At 42.2% G+C, this 26,822-nt stretch overlaps 1 protein-coding gene across 5 annotated transcripts in view; it reads right to left on the minus strand.

Moving 5' to 3' along the window:
- LOC125466883 (cell adhesion molecule 1) overlaps positions 1-26,822 on the minus strand; it is a 376,965-nt gene that overhangs the window by 63,815 nt on the left and 286,328 nt on the right. For all 5 annotated transcript variants that reach the window (XM_048562001.2, XM_048562003.2, XM_048562002.2 and 2 more), the window contains 2 exons: positions 20,978-21,163; positions 1,847-1,943 (listed from right to left, as the gene is read on the minus strand). In XM_048562001.2, the coding sequence (XP_048417958.1) occupies positions 1,847-1,943; positions 20,978-21,163 (283 nt within the window). The remainder of the gene's footprint in view (positions 1-1,846; positions 1,944-20,977; positions 21,164-26,822) is intronic.

A 26,822-nucleotide genomic window follows, 5' to 3' on the forward strand; every position in this document is an offset into this window, starting at 1 on the left:
TCATCTCACCACATCAAAGCAAGGAAAATCATTTGCCCAGTCATAAACTGTAAACTTCTGCATCTTATAACAAAGTTTCATAAAAAACATTAATTTTCTCTTTTTACCCCCCCCATCCCATGCATTCTAATCTTGTCCATCATTTTCACCCAAGACATATAACTGTGTGAGCTTAAGAGGAATGCCATGCTTTTTCGTGATATTTCTACACAATTTTACTTACAAAATTTTGGTTGATGGCCAATAAAATGAGCTTATACAATAACAGGTAGATCACCTTGTAACACTTTGGTCTAATCCCTTCAATACGGGATGCCCTCTGTTCCATCAAAACCCAGTTAAAGTAGAAATGTTCCAGCTGAGAGAAGCTATATTGATTGCTGAAATACATCACGCTATCAAGATTTCCCCAGGCAAATTGAATTTTATCTATTATATTGTACAGAGAGCAGAGTAGTTTTTAGGTGAAGTGAGTTTGAGGGCAGGGCATTATTCGACCAGGGAGCACAGATGTAATTATATTCTCATTTTGAAGTGATACATTCTATTCTTTATATTTCCATTATAAGTTACTATGTCCACATTTGTCATAAAAATTGGCTATGTACACTGCTCACACTAACTAAAATGCTCCCTCCACTGGAGATAAGAGTTTAATTACTGTATCCTTGCTAAGTTTACATTGATAGTTTCCATGATAAGTGTGATTTAAAGAGGTTATAATGGAAAAATTGACAAGAATGCACACACTAATGCAAGATTTTTATCTAGCTTATAGATCAGCTCCGAATCAATTTCCCATCACCCTCTCGAGTCTCTGATCCATCTAAAGGAGACGTTGCTATTGGTACCCACTCTTTAACTGAAGTAACCATTTTCCATACGTGAGCCAACGGTCATAGACCAAAGCCTATACAGTCCTTTAACTGAGAACCCATTCAGTCTTTTAGATAGCGTTCACAAATACTTTCTAAAAAATAAATGCTCTGAACACTCAGCATTTCTGGCGACATCTCCGAAGAGAAAAAGAGAGCGAAGATTTCTGCTCCTGAATGTTCATTGACCTCCAACTTTAAGTGTCCACAGGCTGTGTCCTTGACTAGGAAAGAGTTTTCAGCACTATCTGTTCTTGTTATAGATTCCTAGTATTTGGAATTTTTGTTTTTACTTCAGCTACTTTCCAACCACTTCATCGCAATAAGAAGCAGGACTTTACAGCTAAATTTTGCTCTCCTTTTTGGCAACAGGCTGAGGTTAACTGCAGTCACAGAAGATGACCAATTAATCCATCCCTGATTAGAAAAAAACAACTGAGATCCTTCTGATTAGAAATGGAATATTCTACTTTGTGCAGTGTACATATGTTTCAATATAGACAGCCTTGGGTAAGCAAAATAACTATATACCAAGGAAAACAAAAACACAATATAATGCAAAGAATATTTCTCTATCAAATCAATTTAAGAAACTAAAAATACTGAGACATGTTCTTCTGAAGGTTAAAAACTTTGCTGTTCATGTTCTGTATTATACTTAAAAAGGGGTGTTTTATGATTAGAAGTCAAAAAATATAATTTGTAAGTGAAGTTAATATCTTTAAATTGCTGAAAGTTATGAAGTTGAGACAGCATATACAAACACACACATTGCAAATATCATTGTTGAAGACCCTTGGATAAATGTCCTTATCCATCAATTTCAACTTGAAGGTTATTACGGCAATAAAAGCCCTGAACTGGCCGAAAAGCTGTGAATTGGTTAACTGTTTAAAAAAAATCAATATATTGAACACAACTTCCTAAAACAAACATCAGTCTCTCATCAGGTCTGCAGCGTATATACTTACTGTGGTTTCCCACTGGCTGTGCAAATCAGTTCTAGAGTATCCCCTTCTCTTGTCAAGCCTTGTGGCTGGCTCATCGTAATTTGCACTTGGGGCTTATCTGGTGAAATAAAGACAAATTTTACACTTTCTCTGAATGAAGTTTGACTTTCTTTTACTCGAGGGTCCTTTCCAACTTTCGCACGTTCCCCAGTGCCAACGCATAAGATTGCTGCAGGGCAAGATTCAGATTGAGATTTCTCCCCAGTCACCCTAGGGAGTGGTTATATAAAGTGCTCACATGGCACACCTAATGTCACCAACAACCTACTCCATCTTCTTTTCTCAGCTTCACTGAATACAAATTATAAATCCACAGTGCTCTTTACAAACTGTTTTTTAATGTAGAATTTTAAAACATGTTTTATTGAGCTTTTGACTCTTTGAATTCATAGTAACAAACTTGAAAAGTAAAAGCATTTCTTTTACAATAAACTGTTTAGAATTATGGGTTGCAGGTTATTTCCCAACTAATTTTTAAATGTGTGTAGCTGGTTCTCTAATGTACTAGCTATATGCAATTAAAATGTGAAACATTAATTTTATTTACAGATTTTATGCAATTCTTGAGAGAATTTTAAGATAATACTCAGAAATCGAAGAGGATATCATCAAATTTGGAGTTTGTGTTTAAAGTAAGCACTTTTTTTTCATTTCAAAAGCTTGACTTTACATACATATGGACATACAAGGTACTCAGCTCTGAGCCTGTGTTATCATTCTACAATTGCTGCGTAACCAGATTATTTTTCATACCTTTGGTAATCACGAATCCATCTAACTCTGCCTTAAAAAATGCTTAAAGATTCTGCATCCACTGTCTTTTAAGGAAGAGAATTCCAAAGTCTCATGCACTAGGAAAACCAGATCGACTGCAGGGTTCATCCTAGTGGTTCTGTCTCAGGCCTGATGCAGTGCTCCAGAGAAGCCTAATGCAAGCTGGAAGACCATTACACTGCTTGTGGATCCCTGCTCCCTTCAGGGCTCAATATTGAGTTCAATAATTTTACAGAATTCCCAGGTCCTGTCATGATTATGGGTTGCTTTCAATATACAACCAACCCATTTTCATCGCTCATTGTCATGTATCTAGCTAACTATCAACAGTCCCTTTGTCTGCTTAACTTTTCAAGCTCTCTTTCGGCTCCCTCATTCCTCCCTACCCCTTGCCAGGAGCATATATCCATCTTTTCTGCGCCCTCTTAAGTTTAACATCATCCTTCCTATAGGAGGGTGACCAGAAGTGTACACAGTATTCTAACAGTGGCCTCAATGACCTATGCAACATAACGTCCCAACTTCTATACTCAGTGCTCTGATCAATGAAGGCAAGCATGTCATACACTACCTTCACCACCCTGTCTGTCTACCTGTGACTCCATTTTCGAGGAACTATGCACCTGCACCCCTAGGTTTCTTTGTTTGGCAACACTCCCAGGACCTTGCCATTAAGTGTATAAGTCCTGCCCTGATGTGCCTTACTCCCCTCTCCACCTATCTTCTTTTCTCTCCATCTTCGGTCCGCCTCCCCCTCTCTCCCAAACACATCAACCCTGGCAAAATCCTTGTAAAATCTTTTCTGAACCCTTTTGAGTTTCACAACATCCTTCCTATAGCAGGGTGACCAGACTTCCAAACAATGCTCCAAAAGTGGCCAAACTAATATCCTGTAGAGCTGCAACATGACCTCCTAACTCTCATATTCAATGCACTGCCAATAAAGGCAAGCATACCAAGACTCTTCTTCATTATTCCATCTACTTGCGACTCCATTTTCAAGCAACAATGAACCTGCACTCCAAGGACTCTTTGTTCAGCAGCACTCCCCAGGATCTTACCATTGAGTGTATAAATCCTGCGCTGATTGGCATTTCCAAAATATAGCACCTCTCATCTGCCACTGCCTGGCCCATCTGATCAAGATCCTGTTGTATTCTGAGGTAGCCTTCTTCGCTATCCAATGCCCCTCCAATTTTGGTGCCATCTGCAAACTCACTAACTAGATCTCCTATGTTTACTACTAATCATTTATATAAAAGGACAAAAAGCAGTAGACCCGCACTGATCCTTTTGGATCACCACTGGTCACAGGCCTCCAGTGTGAAAAGCATCTTTCCACCAGCACCCTCTTTCTCCTACCTTTGAGTCAGTTGTGTATCCAAGTAGCTAGTTCTTCCTATTCTGTGATCTAACCTTGCTAACTAGTCTACCATAAGAAACCTTGTTCAATACCTTACTGAAGTTCATGCAGATCAGATCCACAGCTCTGCTCTCATCAATCGCTTCGTTACTTCTTCAAAAAACTCAATCTAGTTAGGGTGACATGATTTCGCGCACACAAAGCAATATTGACTGTCCCTAATCAATCCTTGCCTTTCCAAATACACGTAACTCCTGTCCCTCAGGATTCCTTCCAACAACAGGCCCACCAGGAGACTCACATCTCACTCTGAAATTAGAAATCCTCGGCATCAAATTTAAGGAATAAACAAGCAGGCAGCCTGTTTTAAGTTGGATTTTGAAGGGTGGCGCTTGAGGCTAGCTAGACACACACACGTGAGTGGCATTGGAACTGGTGATAGAAACAAAAACAGAAAAATAAAAAAAAGGAGCAAGCATAGGAAAAGTAGTTGTTCAAATTAGTGGAGATTAAAGTAAATCTACAGCAACTTGATAGATGATAGGTACAAACGCTTGCGAACTCCAGGAAGAAATACAGAACAAGTAAAGTTAGGTGACAAGAAACAAATCTGAAAAGGAACAACTAAATTCAGAGAGCAGGGAATGAAGACAAAGGAGGACAAAAGGAAAGTGGTTTCTGAGTACAGCCATCTGTCACTGGCAACAGTTATATCCCTGGAACTCATTCATTAATTGGATATGCACTGTCACTGATTTTGCAACTGAATCTCATGGCTCATTTACTGCAGAACTTCAGGGCTCCCAAGTGTGAGGAAATTTGTCCAGAGCACTTTGAAGGATAGATTCTGTACCACAGCAGAAAGTTGAAAATGACTGCAGAAACACAAGGCACGACTGGGCTGCAAGTCACAGCTCATCATCACGGTCAGGTCTTTGCGTCTTTTACAATCAATACCTCAAGGACGAGAGGTAGAAAAGCTATAGAGCTGCACAAAATAGTTGGAGCTGGTTGGACGGGTGATGGTTCTGAAAGGATTAATGCTTGGATGCTAACAAGTATTGTGGAGTTTAATGCAACAACATAAGGATTTGGGGATGGAAGAGAACAAATCTAAGGTTCTTGGAAGGTGAAGACTGTTTCTATTAGGAGGCCTATGGATATCAATGTTGAAATCTCTTGTCCGATTGCCACTGTACAGTAACAGACATCTTGTTTCAGATTCACTTGCTGTTTTCCTCTACCATGGTAAACCAAATTGGTCCCTATACCAAGGTAAGAATGTGCTGGCAACACTCACCCAATCACAAGTTGGTAGAGTTGGTCATTGTAGCACTCAAGCCAAGAGAAACAGTAAGCTTGTCTCTAGGGCTGTTAATTACTTTTCAATGGGTATCTGCTTGCCAAGATTGGCAACGTGTTTCTTTGTGAAGTAATTTTGGAAACAGTTAGCATGCTGTTGCTAGTATAAGGCCTCTTGTGAGCCGCCGATCAGTGTGACCGATTTGTATCGGAGACCACCAGAAATGGTTGCTGCACAATGTTGTAAGCAGACCACATGCTCTCTAACATGTTCAGGCCTATTTTAACTTCCACCTTAACTAGTGGAATGGAAAGAGGGGAGTGAGACCTCACTGACTGCCCTCATCATCTGTGTTATGCTTATATTTGATTTGGACAAGAGACTATTTGAATCCCCTAGAAAGGCCAGCAGGTGGTGGACTGGAGAAGGGAGAGCGCGAGCGCGAGAGAGCGGGAGCATGACTAACATGTTTGCTGCTCTGGGCAGATACTTCACGTAAGAACATCTTTCCACTGCAGTCCAGTAAACAGGATGTGTCAAACCTGATTCATACATGACATCACGTTTTACTGCCAGGCCGTGCTTGAACTTGAAACCGGGTTATTCATCCAAATAAACATTACATACCAATCATAATACTCATCCAGCAAAGAGTTAACAGGATTTCAAGCAATGTTAGGCAATAATGCACACACTTACACAGAGAGATCAGGAACATATTTGCAAGACCTGGAAGTTATTGCATTAAGGAAAATTACAATAAAATATGCACTTCCATGCTTTTACCTCATAACTTAAAAAAATGGTTGGATTAATCATCAACGCTGACATTTTGGTAATAGTAAATTACTCCTGATACTTTTAAACTTCATTTTGCAGCAACCTTGCTTCCAGGTAAGTGACAATGCTTCAGTTGAGTCTGATATCATCTAGATTGGCAGTCCAGTGCGAAAGGAAAATCACACTTTGAGGCATTATCCTCGTGAAATAAAATTCTAATCAAGCTATTGTTTGCCCAATTGGGCGGATGTCAAGGATTCCACAAGAACAAATTTGAATAGAGTGAGAAATTCATCTCATTGTCCAACTGACCTCCCTTAATATACTAAGTGAAAAAAAAAGCAGCACACAAATTTACAACTGTTAATTGCTTTTGTGGAATACTGCTGGCTTAGAATGGCCATTGTGCTTGCTCACTGAACAGTTGTTGCCAGTTATTGTGAATTGCTTCCAGTGTCTTGTTCAAACACAGTAACGAAAAGCAGACAATAAAACGTGAGGCTGGATGAACACAGCAGGCCCAGCAACATCTCAGGAGCACAAAAGCTGACGTTTCGGGCTTAGACCCTTCTTCAGAGAGGGGGATGGGGTGAGGGTTCTGGAATAAATAGGGAGAGAGGGGGAGGCAGACTGAAGATGGAGAGAAAAGAAGATAGGTGGAGGGGAGAGTATAGGTGGGGAGGTGTGGAGGGGAGAGTATAGGTGGGGAGGTAGGGAGGGGATAGGTCAGTCCAGGGAAGACGGACAGGTCAAGGAGGTGGGATGAGGTTAGTAGGTAGGAGATGGAGGTGCGGCTTGGGGTGGGAGGAAGGGATGAGTGAGAGGAAGAACAGGTTAGGGAGGCAGAGACAGGTTGGACTGGTTTTGGGATGCAGTGGGTGGAGGGGAAGAGCTGGGCTGGTTGTGTGGTGCAGTGGCGGGGAGGGGACGAACTGGGCTGGTTTAGGGATGCGGTGGGGGAAGGGGAGATTTTGAAGCTGGTGAAGTCCACATTGATACCATTGGGCTGCAGGGTTCCCAAGCGGAATATGAGTTGCTGTTCCTGCAACCTTCGGGTGGCATCATTGTGGCACTGCAGGAGGCCCATGATGGACACGTCATCTAAAGAATGGGAGAGGGAGTGGAAATGGTTTGCGACTGGGAGGTGCAGTTGTTTATTGCGAACCAAGTGGAGATGTTCTGCAAAGCGGTCCCCAAGCCTCCGCTTGGTTTCCCCAATGTAGAGGAAGCCGCACTGGGTACAGTGGATGCAGTATACCACATTGCTAGATGTGCAGGTGAACCTCTGCTTAATATGGAAAGTCATCTTGGGGCCTGGGATAGGGGTGAGGGAGGAAGTGTGGGGACAAGTGTAGCATTTCCTGCAGTTGCAGGGGAAGGTGCCGGGTGTGGTGGGGTTGGAGGGCAGTGTGGAGCGAACAAGGGAGTCACGGAGAGAGTGGTCTCTCTGGAAAGCAGACAAGGGTGGGGATGGAAAAACGTCTTGGGTGATGGGGTCGGATTGTAGATGGCGGAAGTGTCGGAGGATGATGCGTTGTATCCGGAGGTTGGTGGGGTGGTGTGTGAGAATGAGGGGGACCCCCTTTTGGGCAGTTGTGGCAGGGGCGGGGTGTGAGGGATGTGTTGCGGGAAATGCGGGAGACGCGGTCAAGGGCGTTCTCAACCACTGTGGGGGGAAAGATGCGGTCCTTGAAGAACTTGGACATCTGGGATGTGCGAGAGTGGAATGCCTCATCCTGGGAGCAGATGCGGCAGAGGCAGAAGAATTGGGAATAGGGGATAGAATTTTTGCAGGAGGGTGGGTGGGGAGGAGGTGTATTCTAGGTAGCTGTGGGAGTCGGTGGGCTTGAAATGGACATCAGTAACAAGCTGGTTGCCTGAGATGGAGACTGAGGGGTCCAGGAAGGTGAGGGATGTGCTGGAGATGGCCCAGGTGAACTGAAGGTTGGGGTGGAAGGTGTTGGTGAAGTGGATGAACTGTTCGAGCTCCTCTGGGGAGGAAGAGGCGGCGCCGATACAGTCATCAATGTAACGGAGGAAGAGGTGGGGTTTGGGGCCCGTGTAGGTGCGGAAGAGGGACCGTTCCACGTAACCTTCAAAGCGGCAGGCATAGCTGGGGCCCATGCGGGTGCCCATGGCCACCCCCTTTGTCTGTAGGAAGTGGGAGGAATCAAAAGAGAAGTTGTTGAGGGTAAGGACGAGTTCGGCTAGGGGGATGAGGGTGTCGGTGGAGGGGGACTGGTCGGGCCTGCGGGACAGGAAGAAGCGGAGGGTCTTGAGGCCATCTGCGTGCGGAATACAGGCGTATAGGGACTGGGCGTCCATGGCGAAAATGAGGTGTTGGGGGCCAGGGAATTGGAAGTCCTGAAGGAGGTGGAGGGCATGGGTGGTGTCATGGACGTAGGTAGGGAGTTCCTGGACCAAAGGGGAGAAAATGGAGTCCAGTTGGTGGAGCAGACCTTTAGGTTCTCATTAGTTGTCAACTGTGACGGAGGAGGAATGAGAATCCCACTGGTCAAGGACGAGTCCCCAAGCTAATATGGGTCTGCATAATTATGACGCACACAGTCCTGCCCTACCTCGAATGTAGAAGGTCCAATTTATAAAAGAATAAAAAAGGCAAATTGGTTTCATGGAAGTACTCAGTTCTATAAAGATGTGCTCAAACCTTCAGTATACCTGTACTCTACCCTGATTACAGATTGAAGAGGATGAGAGATGTAGTCTTCTCTGTGATCGCCTTGCTCTCATAGAAGTTGTCTGGACATTTAATAAATGATCAATAAAACAAATTGCAGTTCTGACCATGGCTTAGCAAGATTATTAATGAGCAGAGATAATGGGAACTGCAGATGCTGGAGAATTTCAAGATAATAAAATGTGAGGCTGGATGAACACAGCAGGCCCAGCAGCATCTCAGGAGCACAAAAGCTGACGTTTCGGGCCTAGACCCTTAAATGAGCAGCCAACTCCCATCACCCTCTTGATCGATAGAGGAGATCTGAGCTAAAGCTGGCCTTCGAAGCATGTGTGGAAGTTAGGGGGAGTACAGTGATATCGTTGTAACCCACACAGATGGTTCAGATCTAAACAGATGGGGCCTAACACACACAGACCTGGAAGCCAACACTTTCCTAAGAGGATGGGAGGACAAAGACAGGGAGGGAGAGATTGGGGGGGTGGGGGGGGGGGGTGCAGGGGAGACAGAGAGCGCGTGCGGGGTGGTGGGGGGAGAAGAGAGAGAGAGCGCGCGCGAGAGAGAGAGTGCACGCGTGTGTCGGGGGGGAGAGGAGGAGGACTGAGCATGGTGGGCAGGTGGGTGGAGGAGGACAGAGACCGTGTCGGGGGGGGAGGGGGAGGAGGACAGAGAGAGTGTGTCGGGGGGGGGGGGGAGAAGAAGGACAGAGAGAGCGTGTCGGGGGGGGGAGAAGAAGGACAGAGAGAGAGCGCGTGTCGGGGGGGGAGAAGAAGGACAGAGAGAGCGCGTGTCGGGGGGGGAGAAGAAGGACAGAGAGAGCGCGTGTCGGGGGGGGGGGGGAGAAGGAGGACAGAGAGAGCGCGTGTCGGGGGGGGGGGGGGGGGGAGAAGAAGGACAGAGAGAGAGCGTGGGGGGGTGTTGGTGGGTGGGCGAGGTTAGAGAAAGAGAGGGAGAGAGAGGGCCAGAGCGAGAGACCGGCACAGAAATACAGGGAAACCATTGCACTGCAACATGATCACCTGCACATGGCACAACATATCGTGGAGAGTACAGAAGGGAAAGAACGTGGCATCGTTGAAATGCTACTGGATTGATCTAAATGCACAGTCAAATCCTCTGGGGACAGAGACTCAAATCCCACTGGGACAGCTGGAGGAAGTTCCATTTAATGAATAAATTAGTAAGTGGGTTTAATCACCTAGTCTGGCCTACTCATGACTCCAGACCTACAGTAATGTGGTTGACTTCAGGACTATGGGGCATATTTTTTAAGGTGACAGGAGTGAGACTTTTAAAAAAAAAATGACATGAGCAGTATATTTTTTTGTTACACACACAGGGTGGCTCATGTGTGGAATGAACTTGCTGAGGAAATGGTGAATGTGGACACAGAATTTAAAAGACATTTGCTTATAAACACGAATAGGAAAGGTTTGGTGGGATATGGTCCCGGAGCAGGCATAGTTTAGTTTGGGATTCTGTTCGGCATGGATTGTTTGGACAGAAGGGTCTTGGTCTGTGCTGTATGACTCTGACTCTGAAATGGCTTCACAAAACACACTATTCAAAGGGAACTAGGGATGGACAACAAATTGATAGCTTCACCAGTCATGCTCACATCCCACGAAAGAATAAAAAGAGAGAGTGCCTTTGAGATTACCCGAGTCTATTTAAAGTATCTGAAGCACCCACTTCAGTTCTTATGTTTGAGTTCCATTCTGTCACATCTTTTGCTGCAGTTCCTCATAGTCTGATCAATTCTTTCTCAATTGTGCGTGTTTTTTTTAAAACTCTCAGCTATCTGACTTACATCAGTTCTATTCAAGGCATACACTTGTTTATCATTTCGGGAAATTGATGGCGAAATGTTCTGGGGATACGAGTTCAAATCCCAACTCAACAGCTGGTGGAGTTTCAATGCAATTCAGAAATCTGGAATTAAAAGCTTGTCGCAAAGATGATGATCACAATTACCGTAAAAAGCCATCTTATTCACTCACGTCCCTCATGGATAGAAATCTGATGCAATCATCTGGTCTGACTGACATGTGATTCCAAGCCCACAGCGATGTGGGATGGTCAGAAATAGGAACAGGAGCAGGCCATTCAGACCCTCAATCCAATCCCGTTATTCTCTTAAATCATAGCTGATTTCCCCAGTTCTCAAATTAGTCAGTATGCCAGCCCCTGCATATTTCAATAAGCTTTCTACCTTTTCATTAAATGCTTGCAGTGATCCAGCCTCCAAAGTTCTGGGATACAGAACTCCAGACCTTCATAATCCTCAGGCGAAAAGAAATTCCTTTACACTTGGTGCTAAATGAGTGTCCCCTTATTCTGCAAGTATACTTCCTTGATTGAAATGTCCCCAGCAGTGGAGATATCCTTTCAACATCTGTCCTGTGAAGCTTCTTTGAGATTACATGCGTTCGGGCAAGATCCTACTTCCAAACTCTGGTAAATAGGGGCCTAATTGTTTCACGATTCTCGATAAGTCACTCTACTCCAGGAATCAGTCCGGTGAATCTCGGAAAAGCCTCCATTGCCAGTACATCTTTTTTCCAAGTATGGGAATCAGAACTGCAAGCAGACCTCAAGGTGTGGTCTCACCAATACCCTGTAGAGTTCTAACAAGATTTCCCAATTTTTTAAACTTGAAAGGGTTCACAAAAGATTTACAAGGATGTTGCCAAGTTTGGACATTTTGAGCTTTAGGGAGAGGCTAAATAGGTTGGGGCTTTTTGTTTCCGCTGGAGCTTAGGAGGCCGAGGGATGACCTTATAGAGGTTTATAAAATCATAAAAGGGGCGGGATAGGGTGAATAAACAAGTTTGCCCCAGCCCCGCCCCCCACCAGATTCAGGCAGTCTAAAACTAGTGTGCTTAGATTTAAGACGAGGGGGGAAAGATTTAAAAAGGGGCCTGAGGGGCAACTTTTTCCCCCATAGAGGGTGTATGGAACAAGCTGCCAGAGGAAGTGGTGGCGCCAGGTAGAATTACAACCTTTAAAAGGCATCAGGATGGGTACAGGGGTAGAAAGGGTTTACAGGGGTGTGAGCCAAATGCTGGCAAATGGGAGTATGCCATTTTAGGATATCTGCTTGGTGTGGATGAGTTAGACTGAAAAGGTCGGTTTCCATGCTGTACAACTGACTCTAAGCTCCCTACCCATGGCAATAAAACTCAAAATTCATTTTGCTTTCTTCATTACTTGCTGCACCTGCATACCAATGTGTTGTGTTTCATATACAAGAACATCAGAACCACTCTTTACACCTCAGACTTTGATCAGATATTGTCCTTGGCGAGCTTTGTTAACCACAAGCAGTTCATGCTTCTGAAAGTTTTTTTTGACTCGGATGTTTTTTTGTTGAGCATTACAAAATATCTGTTTAAATGTCTGCCACTCCTCACTGATTGACTTCCTCTTTAGTCCATTGTCCTAGCTTACTTTTAGACAACTCTCTTGCTGCGTACGTCTGTAACTGCCCTTATTTAAGCTGAGGACACTGGTTTGGGACCCAAATTACTCTCCCTCAAACTGAACTGGAACTTCATATTATGATTGCTGCCCCTAGAGGATCATTAAATATGAGATCTCTTATTAATTCCACTCATTACACATGTCTTTGATCTAAAATATCCTGTTCTTGGATGGATTCTGGGGAAGGTGGCTTTCGGCATGCTTGCTTTCATTGGTCAGAGCGTTGATTATTGGAGCTGAGATGTCTTATTGCAGCTGTACGAACCGTTGGGGAGGCCACATTTGAAGTACTGTGTAGTACAGAAAGGATATTATTAAACCAGAAAGAATTCACTAGGATGCTACCTGGACTGAAAGGTTCGAGTTATAAGAGGAGGCTTAGACGGGCTACGATCTCTCTTCCCTGGAGCATACAGCCTGAGGGCTGACCTTATAGAATTCTATAAAATCATGAGACGCACAGATAAAGTAGACAACTATCTGCTTTTCCTCACAGAGAGGACTCTCAAACTCAAGGGCACAGATTTAAGGTGAGAAGGAAAAGATACAAAAGGATCTAGAGCTTCACACAGAGGGTGGTGAGGGTCTAGAATGGACTGCCAGAGGTAGCGGTGGAGCAGTGTACAATTTCATCATTTAAGCAGCATTTCGACAGGTGCATTAACGGAAGAGGTATGAAGGGATATGGATCAAACACCAGCAAATGGGTCTAGTTTAGTTGTGAAAGCTGGGGGGGGGGGGGGGGATTAGACAAATTGGGCTGAAGGGCCTGTTTCTATGCTGTCAACCTCTACGACTCTCCTCTCTGATGCATTCCACAAATTCACTCTCCATTTATACTTGTCCATTTAATTTGTCCAGTCACCACACAGATTAAGATCATCCATGAAAAGTGTAATGCCCTCTTTACATAGCTCCATTATCCGAAAGGGAGGCAATTCTTTAGGGTCTGTAGAGGGTGCCCGTCTGTGATTTCTTTGCTGTTCGCCATTTTCACCCCAAATGATTGCACATGTATACAACTCCACGGATGCCTTCCTTTCTTAACAAAACCACCCTTTTTTGCCTTTTGTTTCCTTTTTGGCTATATTTCCAGAACAAACTCCCTTGAACACAAAGTTCCCAGTCCTGTTCATCCCTGCAACCACGTGTCGATAGTAAAAGCCACATCACATTCATTTATTTCAAAATGTGCTGTCAACTCGGCTACAAATTCTGCCTGCGCTCAGATAAAAAGCTTTAAAAACTTTGATTTGTTAACATTACCAGCCTCTCTAAATCCGATTTCTGCTGCACAATCTGCTTTTCTGCCCCTTCTTGATTATTACTCACCTCTTCACTATCCTGTACCTCTGCGCGCTCATTCCATTTTGATTTTGTCTTCTTTACTAGGATCAAACTTTATGGGTCTTTTTTAAAAAAAAATTTAACCTGTTTTCGATTCGACCTGTTCGGAAGTGCACCCCAAGAGAGCTCAAGGTAAAAGGGAATGCCACTGTAGTCTGTCTCTCTCATTAGAGGGAGACACCTGATGGTGGCTCAAACAGAGCCTACCACACCTCAGGCAAGGGGACAGAGTGGGGTGGAGAGTCGTTCATGGTAACCTCGACTGGAACAGGAATGGAGCCCACCCTGTTGGCGTCACTCTGCAGAGCAAACCAGCTGCCCAGCCAACTGATCTAATCAAACCCTCTTGAGATAACCAAGTGTGGAGCTGAATGAACACAGCAGGCCAAGCAGCATCTTAGGAGCACAAAAGCTGATGTTTCGGGCCTAGACCCCATGAAGGGTCTAGGCCCGAAACATCAGCTTTTGTGCTCCTAAGATGCTGCTTGGCCTGCTGTTCATCCAGCTCCACACTTGGTTATCTCAGATTCTCCAGCATCTGCAGTTCCCATTATCTCTGAACCCTCTTGAGCTTTTATTTTAAAGTTTCCCTTTAACTGAATCATTCCCCCACTCTAACTTAGTTTGGCCCTTACGCTGGCTTTTGCTTGACTCTCAATTGCCCTCTGAAACAGTCCAACAGGCTATTTGGGATGGGCAGTAAATATTGGCCTCATTGGCAATGTCCACACTCCATGAAAGGAGCAGCGAATAAAGAAAATAAAGATAACATTGAAGACTTTTGTTGACAGCAAGATCATTCATGCTGCTGTGGTTTCACAAGCCTGATTTAGAGGAGTAGGTGGTCACTGGGGTTTGGGGAGAGGGAGGCGGAAGTGTTTAAATTCCTGCTACTTCAGGGTGACAAATGCAAAAGCCCCCAAATTGTTGCACTTACAGTAAATATAATCATGTCGCTCAGATGGCCGAGGTTAGAAAAACAGCAAGCCAGTGAGTGAGGCTCCAGAGAAATGGTCTGCAAATCCCATTTTCCAAAACCATTTGCGATTTCTGAAATCTCAAGCAAGTGCTTAATGTGCTGCAAACCTCACACACGCTTGCAATCTGTCACCCAGCATGCAACCAGATACAGTGATGTTTTACAGTCTCTATAACACAGCAAGATATTCTGATGTCAGTAAAACATGTGATACATAAAGCATACATAAGCACAAAAAATACAGCATCTGTTTCCTTCGGCAACAAATCTGCCACATTTTAAAAATCATCACATGTTTAGCATTGATTATGCCCTGCAGCATTCAATGGGGGCTATGATTTGCAGTATTGCTTCTCGTGATTTATTTCCGGGATTAGTTTTCCAACTATCTTAACGTGCCTGTTAAGTACAAAACAGGTGCGGACAAGCACATCCTAGATAAGTGCTGGATTGACACTGCGCTCTGGGCTGTGCTGATACAGATGGCTTCCTTGACGTCTTTTTGATTAACTGCGGACAATAGCTGAACGAGCCCTAGGGAATTGCTCAAGTATTTCGGAAAAGGATGATGCAGCATTTTGAAATAAACCAACCTAATAGTCTGGAGGCCGCAAGCCGAAAAGAAAATTGCTGATAAGCCTTCAATGGCTTTGGTCGGCAAATTATTTGGCAATTTTCGGGATGATTCCAAGTTCGGAAAACTGGCTTCAACGTTCGCAGAATTGGGGAGCAGCAGGAAGAATAAGCAGGAGCAGTAGTTGGATTGCTATTAGACACCTGCTCGAAAGTATGCATGTATGGAGGTTAAAGAAGAACAGTTCTGCTATACGCTGCGAACAATTATTGTGAAATCTTTGGTGACAATGATGAGGGAGAAAAAATAGGAGTTGTAGAAAATACTTAGTGGGCTATGTAAAAGTCAGTACATGAAGGGGAAAGGAAAACAGAATTGCTGAAAACACCAGATTGTTTGCAAATTGATAGAAGTATTTAGCATTAGCCATTTGTTGTGAATTCCACACTGACATTATTTGGAGTAGAGAATGTTCTCCTGAAATTCTAATTAGACTTATCAATTACGGGTCTTCAATTTATGAGCCTTGGTTTTGGATTCATCTCATTTTCTCTCCAATCTTTTCACAATTTTGAAGACCTTTAAAGCATCATCCCTCTTAAACCTCAAGAAATGAGACTCCTCAGCCTTTTTAAATACCCTGTGGTAGCATTTTCCAAATGTTCATGATGTTTAGGATTTTTTCAGACCTTTTCCTTTTTGCTTCTTGCATTCATCCTACACTTGTGCTCATATTGGTTTACTCAACTCTTCATCGCTTATAACACTTAATTGTTAATATTTTATTGTTGCTCCTACCTCAGTTCACACTAGATTTCATGAAGGTGCTGTAACAGTTCCACTGGCAATGAAAATGCAATACCTGCATCTGTGTCTGAAAGCGCCAGTGCACAGATCAGGGATTCGGGTTTAATCCATGTGTAAAAATTTAGTACCTCAGTGATCTGGGTTTATCATTTTTATGGTCTTCTCTTGCCAAAGGAGCAAGCTCTTTTCTATATGTTACTTTACGAAGTGCAAGAAAAAGCAGCATAGTACATGAAACAATTAATATTGAAAGATGTCGCATGAATGATTAATGATTACAAATTTTGTTATGAAAACCTTTGGAATGTGGAATTCTCTTTTTTTGGAGTAGAACTAGAATTGTTGAGCAAAGAAGGCCTATATCCCCTAGCATTTTGAGGGTGGGTAATCTAATTACGACATAAAATTCTTAAGGGGCTTGACAGGTTAAATGTTTCCTTTGGCAGAGGAGTCTTGAACCACGCTTTCAGAATGTAGGGATCTGTGGGACTGAATTGAGGAGAAATCTCTCATCTTCAATGATAGTGAATCTTTGGATTTCTCTCACCAATAGAACTGTGGTTGTATTGTTTAATAGGTCAGAAGTTCTGTGTTTATGAAATCCTGCTTATTGATCTATTGGTTAAACCTGGGTATGAATTCAGAGCAGATTGAGCAGAGACAATAGAAACTATGAGAACCTGAGCTATAAACATAAATGCTGAAATTTAGTGATTGCAGAGATTTTTTACATTTTGCTTAAGCATGGGAATTTTGTAGGAAGTTGTAGCTAATGCAAAAGCAGCCATGATCTCGTTGAATACTCTGCTACTTGGTTTCTCCTGTTTTCCTGAAATGGTTGGAGGGACAGAAGAGAATGCAAACTTCAGAAATAGGCAGAGGTGGGTATTTGGCCCTCAAGCTTGTTCTACTCCACAATAGGACCCTGCCTGATCTGGTTGTGGTCTTACCTTCAAGTACCGTTCCAATAAACTTTGATAGAATAGAGGCTACAAAAACCCCATGATGAGATAAAACTCTCTACCTCATTTGAAGAAAGAGAGCATTAAATCAGGTACACCAATCTCTGGGATAAATCATTAATAACACCACAAAAGTCAGATAGTTATGACTGGCTATTTAATTTCTCCAAAGAAAGAGATTACAATTCTGCTTAAGACCACAGTAACTCTCAGCCAACCTCCTGGGATGGACCAAGCCTATCTGCAACATCAGCAGCTTTTAGGCTCTTTTGTCTGCCCAGCCTTGCTAGCTCCCCTCTACCTTTTTGAAGCAGATTAGGATCTTTCATGTTGTCCAAGTTACCACCCAGACATACACTGACAACAGTATTGAGGATGTGGAAACATTTTAACAATGCAGTGAAGAGGAATCTGATTGTGGCTGGCTTAGTCTGCTCTGAAGAGATTGGTACCATAGCTAATAAATGAATGGAAAGTACTTCCATCTCCATTGCACTACACTGGCAGTCAGCGATTTTCTCTGGTAGTAGCAAAGAGAGGCTGACTTGTCAATACTTTGGGTGATGAAGTTTATTACACCAATGTTGCATTTTCCATACTCTGCAGAACCTATGTAGATAATATAACAAGATATGCATATGTTATATAAGCACTCCAGAAAATCTACTTCTTTGCCACAAGTGCACAGTCAAAAAATGAGTTAAGTAGTAATTTTACTTTCAACAGAAGTATTTAACTTAGCTTGGCAGGTGTTCTTTATCCTGTCGGATCTCATTAACAATGCAAAAAGTAGTATATTGGAAAAGGAGACAGTGAGGTTATCAAACACATTCAGAAGTATTGCTAATCCAAAAATAATTCAACAAGACTTCCACTGGCAAAACCAAAAATTAATTGATATTTCTTTGTATATCACAGAGAGAGAGAAAACCACTAATAGATCAACGTATTCAGATATCCTTCATCCTTGAACTCACTATAGTCTACAGATAAACAACTATCAGCAAACTATCTTCTAGTATCTCACTTGTGTTGTTCCATCTAGGAGGCTGCTAAATGAAATGGGTGGAAGCATCATTGTCAGCCAAAACTCTGGCCACGTGTCCATATTATTGATTACTAGACCATAATCCAGAAAATCAATGATAGAAAACTGATTGGTTTGCCCCACTTTCAAGAGCAAGGGGAGAAAAAATGTTGAGTTTAATTATAAATTCCCTGCATCTGGAAATCTGGAACAACTAACACAGCATACCCATCTGATTCACTAATGCGCTTTGCTCAATAGAATGGGTAGTAGTCCTTGCCCAGTCTCCCTTTACGCAATCTCAAATGCACTGCAAACTCTTAACTACCTCCTGAAATGGGCTAGTGAACTAAACAGTTGGATAGGAGTGGGCAGGTCTGGTCTGAGAAACCCACACGTCGTGAATGAATGGAAATAAAGCAATTATGATCAAGCATAAATTACCAAATTGTGTATTTTATCACTGAGAAACCTTTGCATCAACTTTCATGCAAGGAACCTGCAATTATCTTTCCAAAATAAGACAGAACTGAACTTTCAAGGAAGTCAACATATATTCTAACCAGCAGAAAGTACCAACTCTTGAGTAATTATAGAAATATTTTCATATTAATTACTGCAAAGAAACATTAAAGTGTTAGTTAATTACAGATTAATTTTTACTAAAACAATAGACTGAACAATGAGAATGCTTATTTTTAAGAAAGGTGTTAACTAATGCATGAACAGTCAAGGTGGTTTACATTTCATTTTAGAACAGTCACACAGCAAAATCCTTAGTACGATACTCAGTTATTTAGTTGTTCTCTGGTCTCATTAAAAGTATATGCCTTTCATTCTCTGCAGAAGTGCTTATACAAAGCTTTGTTAATGAGTTTGCAAATGAGCACCCGACTGGGAAAAGTGGCAACTAAAAACCGCTAATGCGCCATAAAAACAACTCAACAGGCTCTAGTCTGTCAAGGGTGTATTTACCCACAAGGCACTTGGGCGTTCCAGTCCAAAGACCCACTTCCGCAATCCCTTGACTAAAAATCAGATTCAATGAAACGATTTTGTTTTCTCCGTTCTAAGAAACTGATCAAGTTTTGGATTTCAGGCCTCGAAACTTTCTCATGAATATTTTGGAGTGAAATGAAGCTGATCAATTGAGATAATAGTTAATAGAGGTAACTTTAACCTATTGCAGATGTTGGAAACCTCAGAATGGGATACAATGCTGGGCTTTGCTGCTGAAGTTACTGTCCCTGAAAGCCAATGGAGAATAGGACAGGAGTGTATACAACTCAGTTTACATACACGTCTTGGGATCGCCACTCAACAATTTAAAGATTGAATTTAGCCCAAATGGAAACTGAATGAGTACTTGCAGGCAAACAAATTTGCACGGCTACCAGATAAGAGGGAGTGGGGACTGGGGACTGACTGATTAGCTCCACGGTGAACTCGTAGAGATCCAGTTGACCAGTTGGTCTCCATGTGCACTGTATATATTCTGATGTTACAATTACAGAAGTATTAAACAGTAATATCACATACATGTGGGGAGTAAGGATTGGTAATGACCTTGGTTAACAATAGTTTACCAAGCAACAAAGACAGAGTTGGAGACGTACAGTATTGAAAAGGACTCAGCCCATTGAGGCTGTGCTGTTCAAAAAACACAGCCACCTAACTAATCTAATCCCATTTTCTAGCACTTGGCCTATAGCTCTGTATGTCTTGGCATCACAAGTATATATCTAAACTCTTCTTAAATGTCATGAGGGTTTCTGCGCCCACCAACCTTACAGGCAATGAGTTCCAGATTTCTGACACTATTTGGTCAAAGAGGTTTTCCTCACATCACCTCAAAGCTTTCGGCCCTTTACTCTAAGGGTATGTTCCCGGTCATTGATCCCAGTATTATGGGGGAAAAATTTCTTCCTGCTTACCTTGTCTACACCCCCTCAATTTTATCCTGTCCCTCTTCAGTCTCCTCTACCCTAAAGAAAACAAATTTAATCTATCCAATTTCTCTTGACGACGAAAATTCTCCAACCCAAACTGTTGAAAACAAGGTGGCAAATTTTTTTTTTGCTATGATATTGACATTCATTTTTGCAATCAAATTTAGAATCCTTGGATTTGGAGGGTGGAGGAGATGGAGAAACTAACAACAGTTTTCACTCCTACTTATCTACTCCCCCTTTCTGGGCAGGCAATCCACATTGCTCATTGCTGAAGTGGTTAAATTTGTTTGATTATATCTAGTACTCATCACTAAGGGGCAAATGAAAACCATTAAACAGTTTCACCACTGTCAAAAGCTGTCTTTGAAATAGATTGTGGGATAAATTTTCAATTTCTAGAATTAAGTAAAAACACAGGTTTGAGGCTTCAGTCATATCAGCCATCATCCTAGAAGTGCGGGTCGGTAGCTCAGTTGGCTGGATGCCTGGTTTTTGATGCCGAGTATCACTAACAGTGTGGGTTGAATTCCCACACCAGCTGAGGTTACCAGGAAAGACTCTCCTTTTAAATCGCTCACCTCACCTGGGACGTGACGACTCAGGTTAGATCAGCATTATTCATCTAATAGGAGAGCAACCCAATGGTCCTCTGGGACTACAGCGACTTCACCTTAATGTAGAAGCAAGCTAGATGGGCTGAATGGCTCATTCCTGTCTAATTCACACATTCATTGTAAATGACACTAACAGCAAACAGTGATCTCCTGAACTGCTGAGCTATCCTGAATGCTATATCACCGAAATGAATCTATAATATAACGTGCTCACTGAGAGTACCATTAAGTCACTTGCACATTAAGGTAAGACAGCCACATCGTAAAAATACAACAGATGTAAAATTGCAATAATTACACATTACTATACATCATTGTCAGCTTTAATTTAACTAAATCGTACCCATATTATACCTGTGCTGAAAATAATGATTGTGCATAAACATTGCCGCTTATATCGTAATAGCCGCCATGATGACTTTTACTTACATCGTACATCCAAATATCTTTGTGCTTGCAAATCCTTCATCGTCTGAAGGTCCTTCACCGCTGGATGCTCGACCTGACAGGTAACAGGTAATCCATCATCCAGGCGACTCACTTTCAGCACTAGCCTACTTGTGACATTGAACAATTTCTCTTCTCTAGGGTCCTCTTCCACATTACCTGCACTTTCTTAAGAACAGAAGGGGGAATTTATAATTATTGTGCATTCAAATACTGCAGCTCAGGCACAGCCAATACTCAGCATAACGTACGTTCAAAATCAAGCAAACAATCAGGACTTTCCATTCAGGATTGCTGCAGAATAGACACATTCAAGCTGATGCAGAGTCAAAAATCAGAGCAACACGGGAAACTCATAACGAAACATTAAGTGTCACTGTCCTAGTGTAATGTTAAATACAAACACACCCAGTCATGGTTGTTTTTTTTTGTCATGAGCCATTGCGACATTCTCCCTATCTGAACGTGTGCGTATTGGCAGAACTGAAAGATGCAAATGTGAAAGGCAACCCTGAGTCAATTGTATGTTAGGGTAATCAATCATGTTTCCAAATTCCAATCTCCCAAATACAAAATGTTGATCATAAAAAATGGAAACCACCAAAACCGAATTGCTTGAGAGGCATATTAAGTTCATGCCACATCATATTTAGGCTTCTTCAAATCAAGTTGCTGTGTTGATTATCGAGGTCTATTAGAAGTAATGTAACTGGCTGGTTTGGGACATAATGCTGAAAAATAATTGTTTAACTTGTGGAATGTCTCATTCCCACGTGGCTGTCCAATTGTACTGCTGCAACATATGGCTGCCTCCTAATAGATAGTAGTGCGCTGCAGCTATTGGAGCAGCGCTTCGTCTATTACTAAAAATGCAGCAGTTTGAACTTTACTGATTAATGAAGAGTCTGGAAGGAGATATTATACTGACTTGTGTTAATTGTATGGAGCTCCAGCTGTTAGCTTGCACTGCTTAATCAGGAGAGAATGCCAATATATTCAGCAGTGCAATTTTTGGCCAAAAGCCTATAATAAACAGAAGTCTAAGATGTCACTACATCAAGGCTTCTGGAGAGATGGGGCTCAAGACTAATTCCTCATATAACAAGATAAATTCCCAATCTCAGGTTTATCAGTTTGCTGAACAAAAAAAAGACTAGTGTGCTAGGAGAGAGCATCGTAACTCTTATGAACATACACAGGTGCAAGAGACAGAAAGCAATAAAGAGCCTTTCACATACTCCACCGTTCAATAGAAATCATGGCTGATCTTTAGCTTGAATGATTGGAGAGATGGGTGCTGTGGGACCATGGATTAAAACTGCACCACGGCAACTAGTGGTACTTCAAATCAATTTATAACATTGAAATTGAAAGTTAGTCTCAATACGTCTAAACATGAAACTCTGTTTAAGGCAAATCCCATTCCCCATCCTTACCTGGTCAGGCTTGCCTACTACTCCAGGCTCACAACAATGTGGTTCAGACTGAAATGGCCTAGAGAACTAGACAGTTTTACAAATCATGACCAAGACTAAGAAACGCACATGTTTGAATCCCGATATGGTATATGGTATTAAACTATTAAGTCTGGAATTAAAAGCCAGTTCAATAGTGACCATGAAACCATTGTTCATTGTCAAATTTAAAAAAAACATGTAGTTCACTAGAGGTCTTGAAGAAAGAAAACCTGTCATTTTTATCTGGTCTGGCCTACATGTGACTCCAGGCACACAAAGGATCAATAGAGCACAAACATGTCTGGGCAAGGGAATGGACGAAACAAGAGCAACAGGCGAGGCAAACAAACAGTCAAGAACACGGAAAGCGTGGGCTCTAACCAAAAGGCATATTGTATCAATCGCTTCAGTTTGTAACCTCTTGTGTAATTGGGGTATCATATAAACACTACAATCTACTGTTCAACAAAATACACTAACTGATGTACAAATTTCCTATGTTCTTACTTGGGAATCAAAGGAGAGACAATTGTTGTGCCCTTTAGTTCCCCAGCATATGCTTGAACAAAAAGAGGGCCAGTAGAAAATACCTTGAGCATCCTCTCACCACACTACACACAGCAATGTGGATGGCATTTAAATGAGCAAACCACTCAGTTGAACGGCAATTAGGAGTGCAAGACAAATTTCACCCTGCCATTGACAGCTACATATTGCTGAAGTATTTTAAAAAATACCTTCAATTTTTCTGCCTAATCCCCAATATGCCCCAATTCTCTCAAAGTCCAAAACATCCAGTCATCCTACATATATAGAGAACAACTCATCATCACCTTCACAAAAGCAGTTAGGAAAGGGCAATAAATGCTGGCCTGGCTAGTTACACTCCCAGCCCTCAATGAATTTAAAAAGTCAAGAATCCACAACTTTCTGGAATGGAGAATTGCAAAAGAGTTACAATCCTTTTAGTGAAGAAACTTCTCCTCACCTCAGTTACAAGTATCCAACCGATAATCCTGAGATATTGTCCCTTAGTTTCAATCTCAGCATCTGCCCTCTCCTGCATCTCTGTAGTTTCGATGAGTTTACCTCGTCAACAAACTAATCGAGTCCAGACACGCACTACTCCATCTCTCCTCACAGAACAACTTGATGACTGGGCAGACATCAAGTGAACCTTCATTTCATCCCTTCCTTAGGCACATCTGACCTCAACACAACTCTGCACGATTGTAGCAAGGCTTCCAGTCCCCTTGCAATAAAGGCCAAGCACATTAGCTTTTCAAAATGTTTCACAAAGAATACTTAAATTCTACTAAACACCAATGTTTATTAGTGCCTTGCCATCTTAAAAATATTTTCTATTCTTCTCACCAAAATGAAAACCTCAATTATCCACATAGTACTTCACCTGTTACACCTTGCGCACTTATAAATAATCAATTTCAGGCTTTTGCTGACCTCTCAGTTTTCCACCTAGGTCTGAATCAGCAAACTTGGACGCATTCCATTTGGCGCCCTCATCTAAAAGATTGATACACACTGCTGCGACCTCAGCTATTTGCAAATGATGCATGTGGCAGCCCACAAGTATTGTCTTGCCACGTCAAAATAAACCATTTATTTTGAACTTTTTTCTGTTCTTTAACTATTCTTCTATCTAATGCTATCAGCAAAGATCTTTTCCCTCTGCTACTGCATCCATTACTCTCAAACCTACACGCTATCCACTTCCATTTTGAATGTCTTTTCAAAATGTCAAGTACCCTGGAATGGAATTGTGAACTTCAGCCACCAAGCAACCACGCTCTGTAAAGGCCTCTGCAAATCAAAGCCAGGTATGGGTATTGGTGTCATGAAAGCTTTGTGGATTGAGATGAGGAACCTTCAATCTGACATTTTACAATTCCCTTTAAATTTGACTTTATTCATCAATGCACTGTTACTGTTAACTGTTGTTTTGTTTGTCCCTTTCTGCCACTTTTTCTTTATACCCAAATTGTACATTGCTCCACGACCTTTACATCTTCATTTATGAATTCTGCCTCAGCCGAAACTTCCTTCCTGATCACCTACTCCCAGCATCTAACTAAAATTGGGCTTCACGCTCTCAGCCTAATTATTCAATTCACTCAGCTACCGATTCCAGCCTATTTCAAGTACACACAGCTAAATGGACTTCTATCCCCAGCACTGGTATGTCACTACCACATGACTTGAAACAGTCTCCTGCACTACACATTGAATCACATATTCAACTCTCATATTTCATTCTACCATAATTTGCACATGGCTCTGGTAGTAATAATTAGATTATTCTTTGAGATCCTACTCATTAATTTAGACAATTATTCCTCAAAAGCTCTCAGCAAAACCTCGTCCTCAAACTGCTGGTACCTCCATGGACTATAATAGATTGTCCTCTTCCTCCCATTCCTTTTTTTCCCTCTCGCTTTATTCATTCATTGGATGAGGGTGTCGCTGGCCAGGCAGCATTTATTGCCCATCCCTCATTGCCCAGAGGGCAGTTAAGCATCTACCACATTGCTGTGGGTCTGGAGTCACATGTAGGCCAGACCAGGTACGGATGGCAGTTTCCTCCCCTAAAGGGCATTACTGAACCAGACAGGTTTTTCCTGACAATTGGCAATAGATTCACAGTTACCATTAGATTCTTAACTCCAGACATTTACTGAATTCAAATGCCACCATCTGCCATGGTGAGATTCAAACTCAGGTCCCCAGAACATTATCTGGGTCTCTGGATTAACAGTCCAGCAGTAATACCACTAGGCATTGCCGTGCCATTGCCAGCCTCAATGAGAAGTTCTTAACTCTGGAATGAAGCAAATAACACAATCTTCAGACCTTCTGGTTACAACTGCAAAAAAAATGGCAACACTCTCCCCAGCTATAGTCCTCTCCTATCATGACTACATTCCTTGTCACTCAAATGGCCCCTTGTACTACTGTGCTGTCATTAGCTTGCCCACCCACATAACAGACTTTGTCCTCATCCAGAGAGTGAGCAAGAACCTAACTGTTGGATAAGGATGAAGACAGTGGTTTCTTCAGCACTGTACCCAAGGTCACATTTACCAGACTTCTACTTTAGGCTCCTTCCAGATTTTTAACACTGCTTTCTGATCAAGTTGTCCAGATAACTCTTACCCTCCGAAACCCCGCAAAACTTGTACCTCGCACTGCAGGTCAGTAACTCTTCCCTTTTATACCTTGAGGTGTACTCGCTGCAGATGAGATTATTTGGGTTTAATTACTTTTCATAAACTCTCATGTTGCATTTGCAGAACGTCATCTACACTGACAACTCATGGCTGTGTTTTGTTTATTCAGTTAAAAATATTTAAATACTCAGGTTAGCTCCTAAATTTCTTCAGTACTTATCTTCGATTAGATCTCGGTTAAGTTCAATAGTTATTGCAGCAAGAACTAAAAGAACTGGAGTTGGAAAACAATACCTCCTTCCCACTCCTTACCAAGTTCCCATTAACTTTCACATTTACTTTCCAATGCAGTGTGTTTTAGACTCCCTGGAAAATCCAACCTTCATTCACTTTCCCATCACTTGGCTGGAAAAGAAATACCTGTGGATGCCGCACAGCTAACTAACTTTTATACGGGTAAGGAGAAATAGATTAATTGACTTCTGCAGACTACTCCAGCAGTTGATAAGACAAGATGAGAGCTGACCTGTGCATCTTTCCATCCACATTGCCACTCCAATAATTTCTTCTTCCCAAAGAACGTTTCGATCTTCACCTGAAAAACATTCCATGACCCTACCTCCAAAAAAATTCTCAACTCTTCTGAAAAGGGGACGGTTTTTTCAAAAAACAATGCTGCGTTGCTCAGGACGCGTTCCCCCCCCCCCCCCCCCCCCCACCACCACAAAGGGACTCCCTGTGCATGTCCATCTCTCCAAGCCCATTCAAGACATTACACAGTTCAATCTAGCAGCCCCTCACAGTTCAATCTAGCAGCCCCTAACTCCAGCAGAAACAAACTCAAGCCTGCCCTTCAGACAACCAGTTTATTTCAGGTATTAATCCAGTCAACCTCCTCTGAATCGCCTGCCTTTAGCCAAAATACATGGCAAGGACTGGAAAGTGAATTTGGGAGGCAAAAATAGAGTGGAATCTTCTTGCATATTATATTGAATTGAATATTTTACTCAAAGTGCACAGCAGCTAAAACAAAAAGGATAATTAAGTTAGTAAATGCAAACCAAGGAAGTAGAATTTTATTTTGCTTAGTGCATTTAATCAGGGGAGACTGACAACTTTATTAACAAATGTCAGTCAAGATAACGTGTTAAGTTACTGAAGGGGGTCTTAAATCCACCATCCTCT

Source organism: Stegostoma tigrinum, chromosome 32, assembly GCF_030684315.1.
Source record: "Stegostoma tigrinum isolate sSteTig4 chromosome 32, sSteTig4.hap1, whole genome shotgun sequence".
In the NCBI taxonomy this organism is placed as follows: Eukaryota; Metazoa; Chordata; class Chondrichthyes; order Orectolobiformes; family Stegostomatidae; genus Stegostoma; species Stegostoma tigrinum.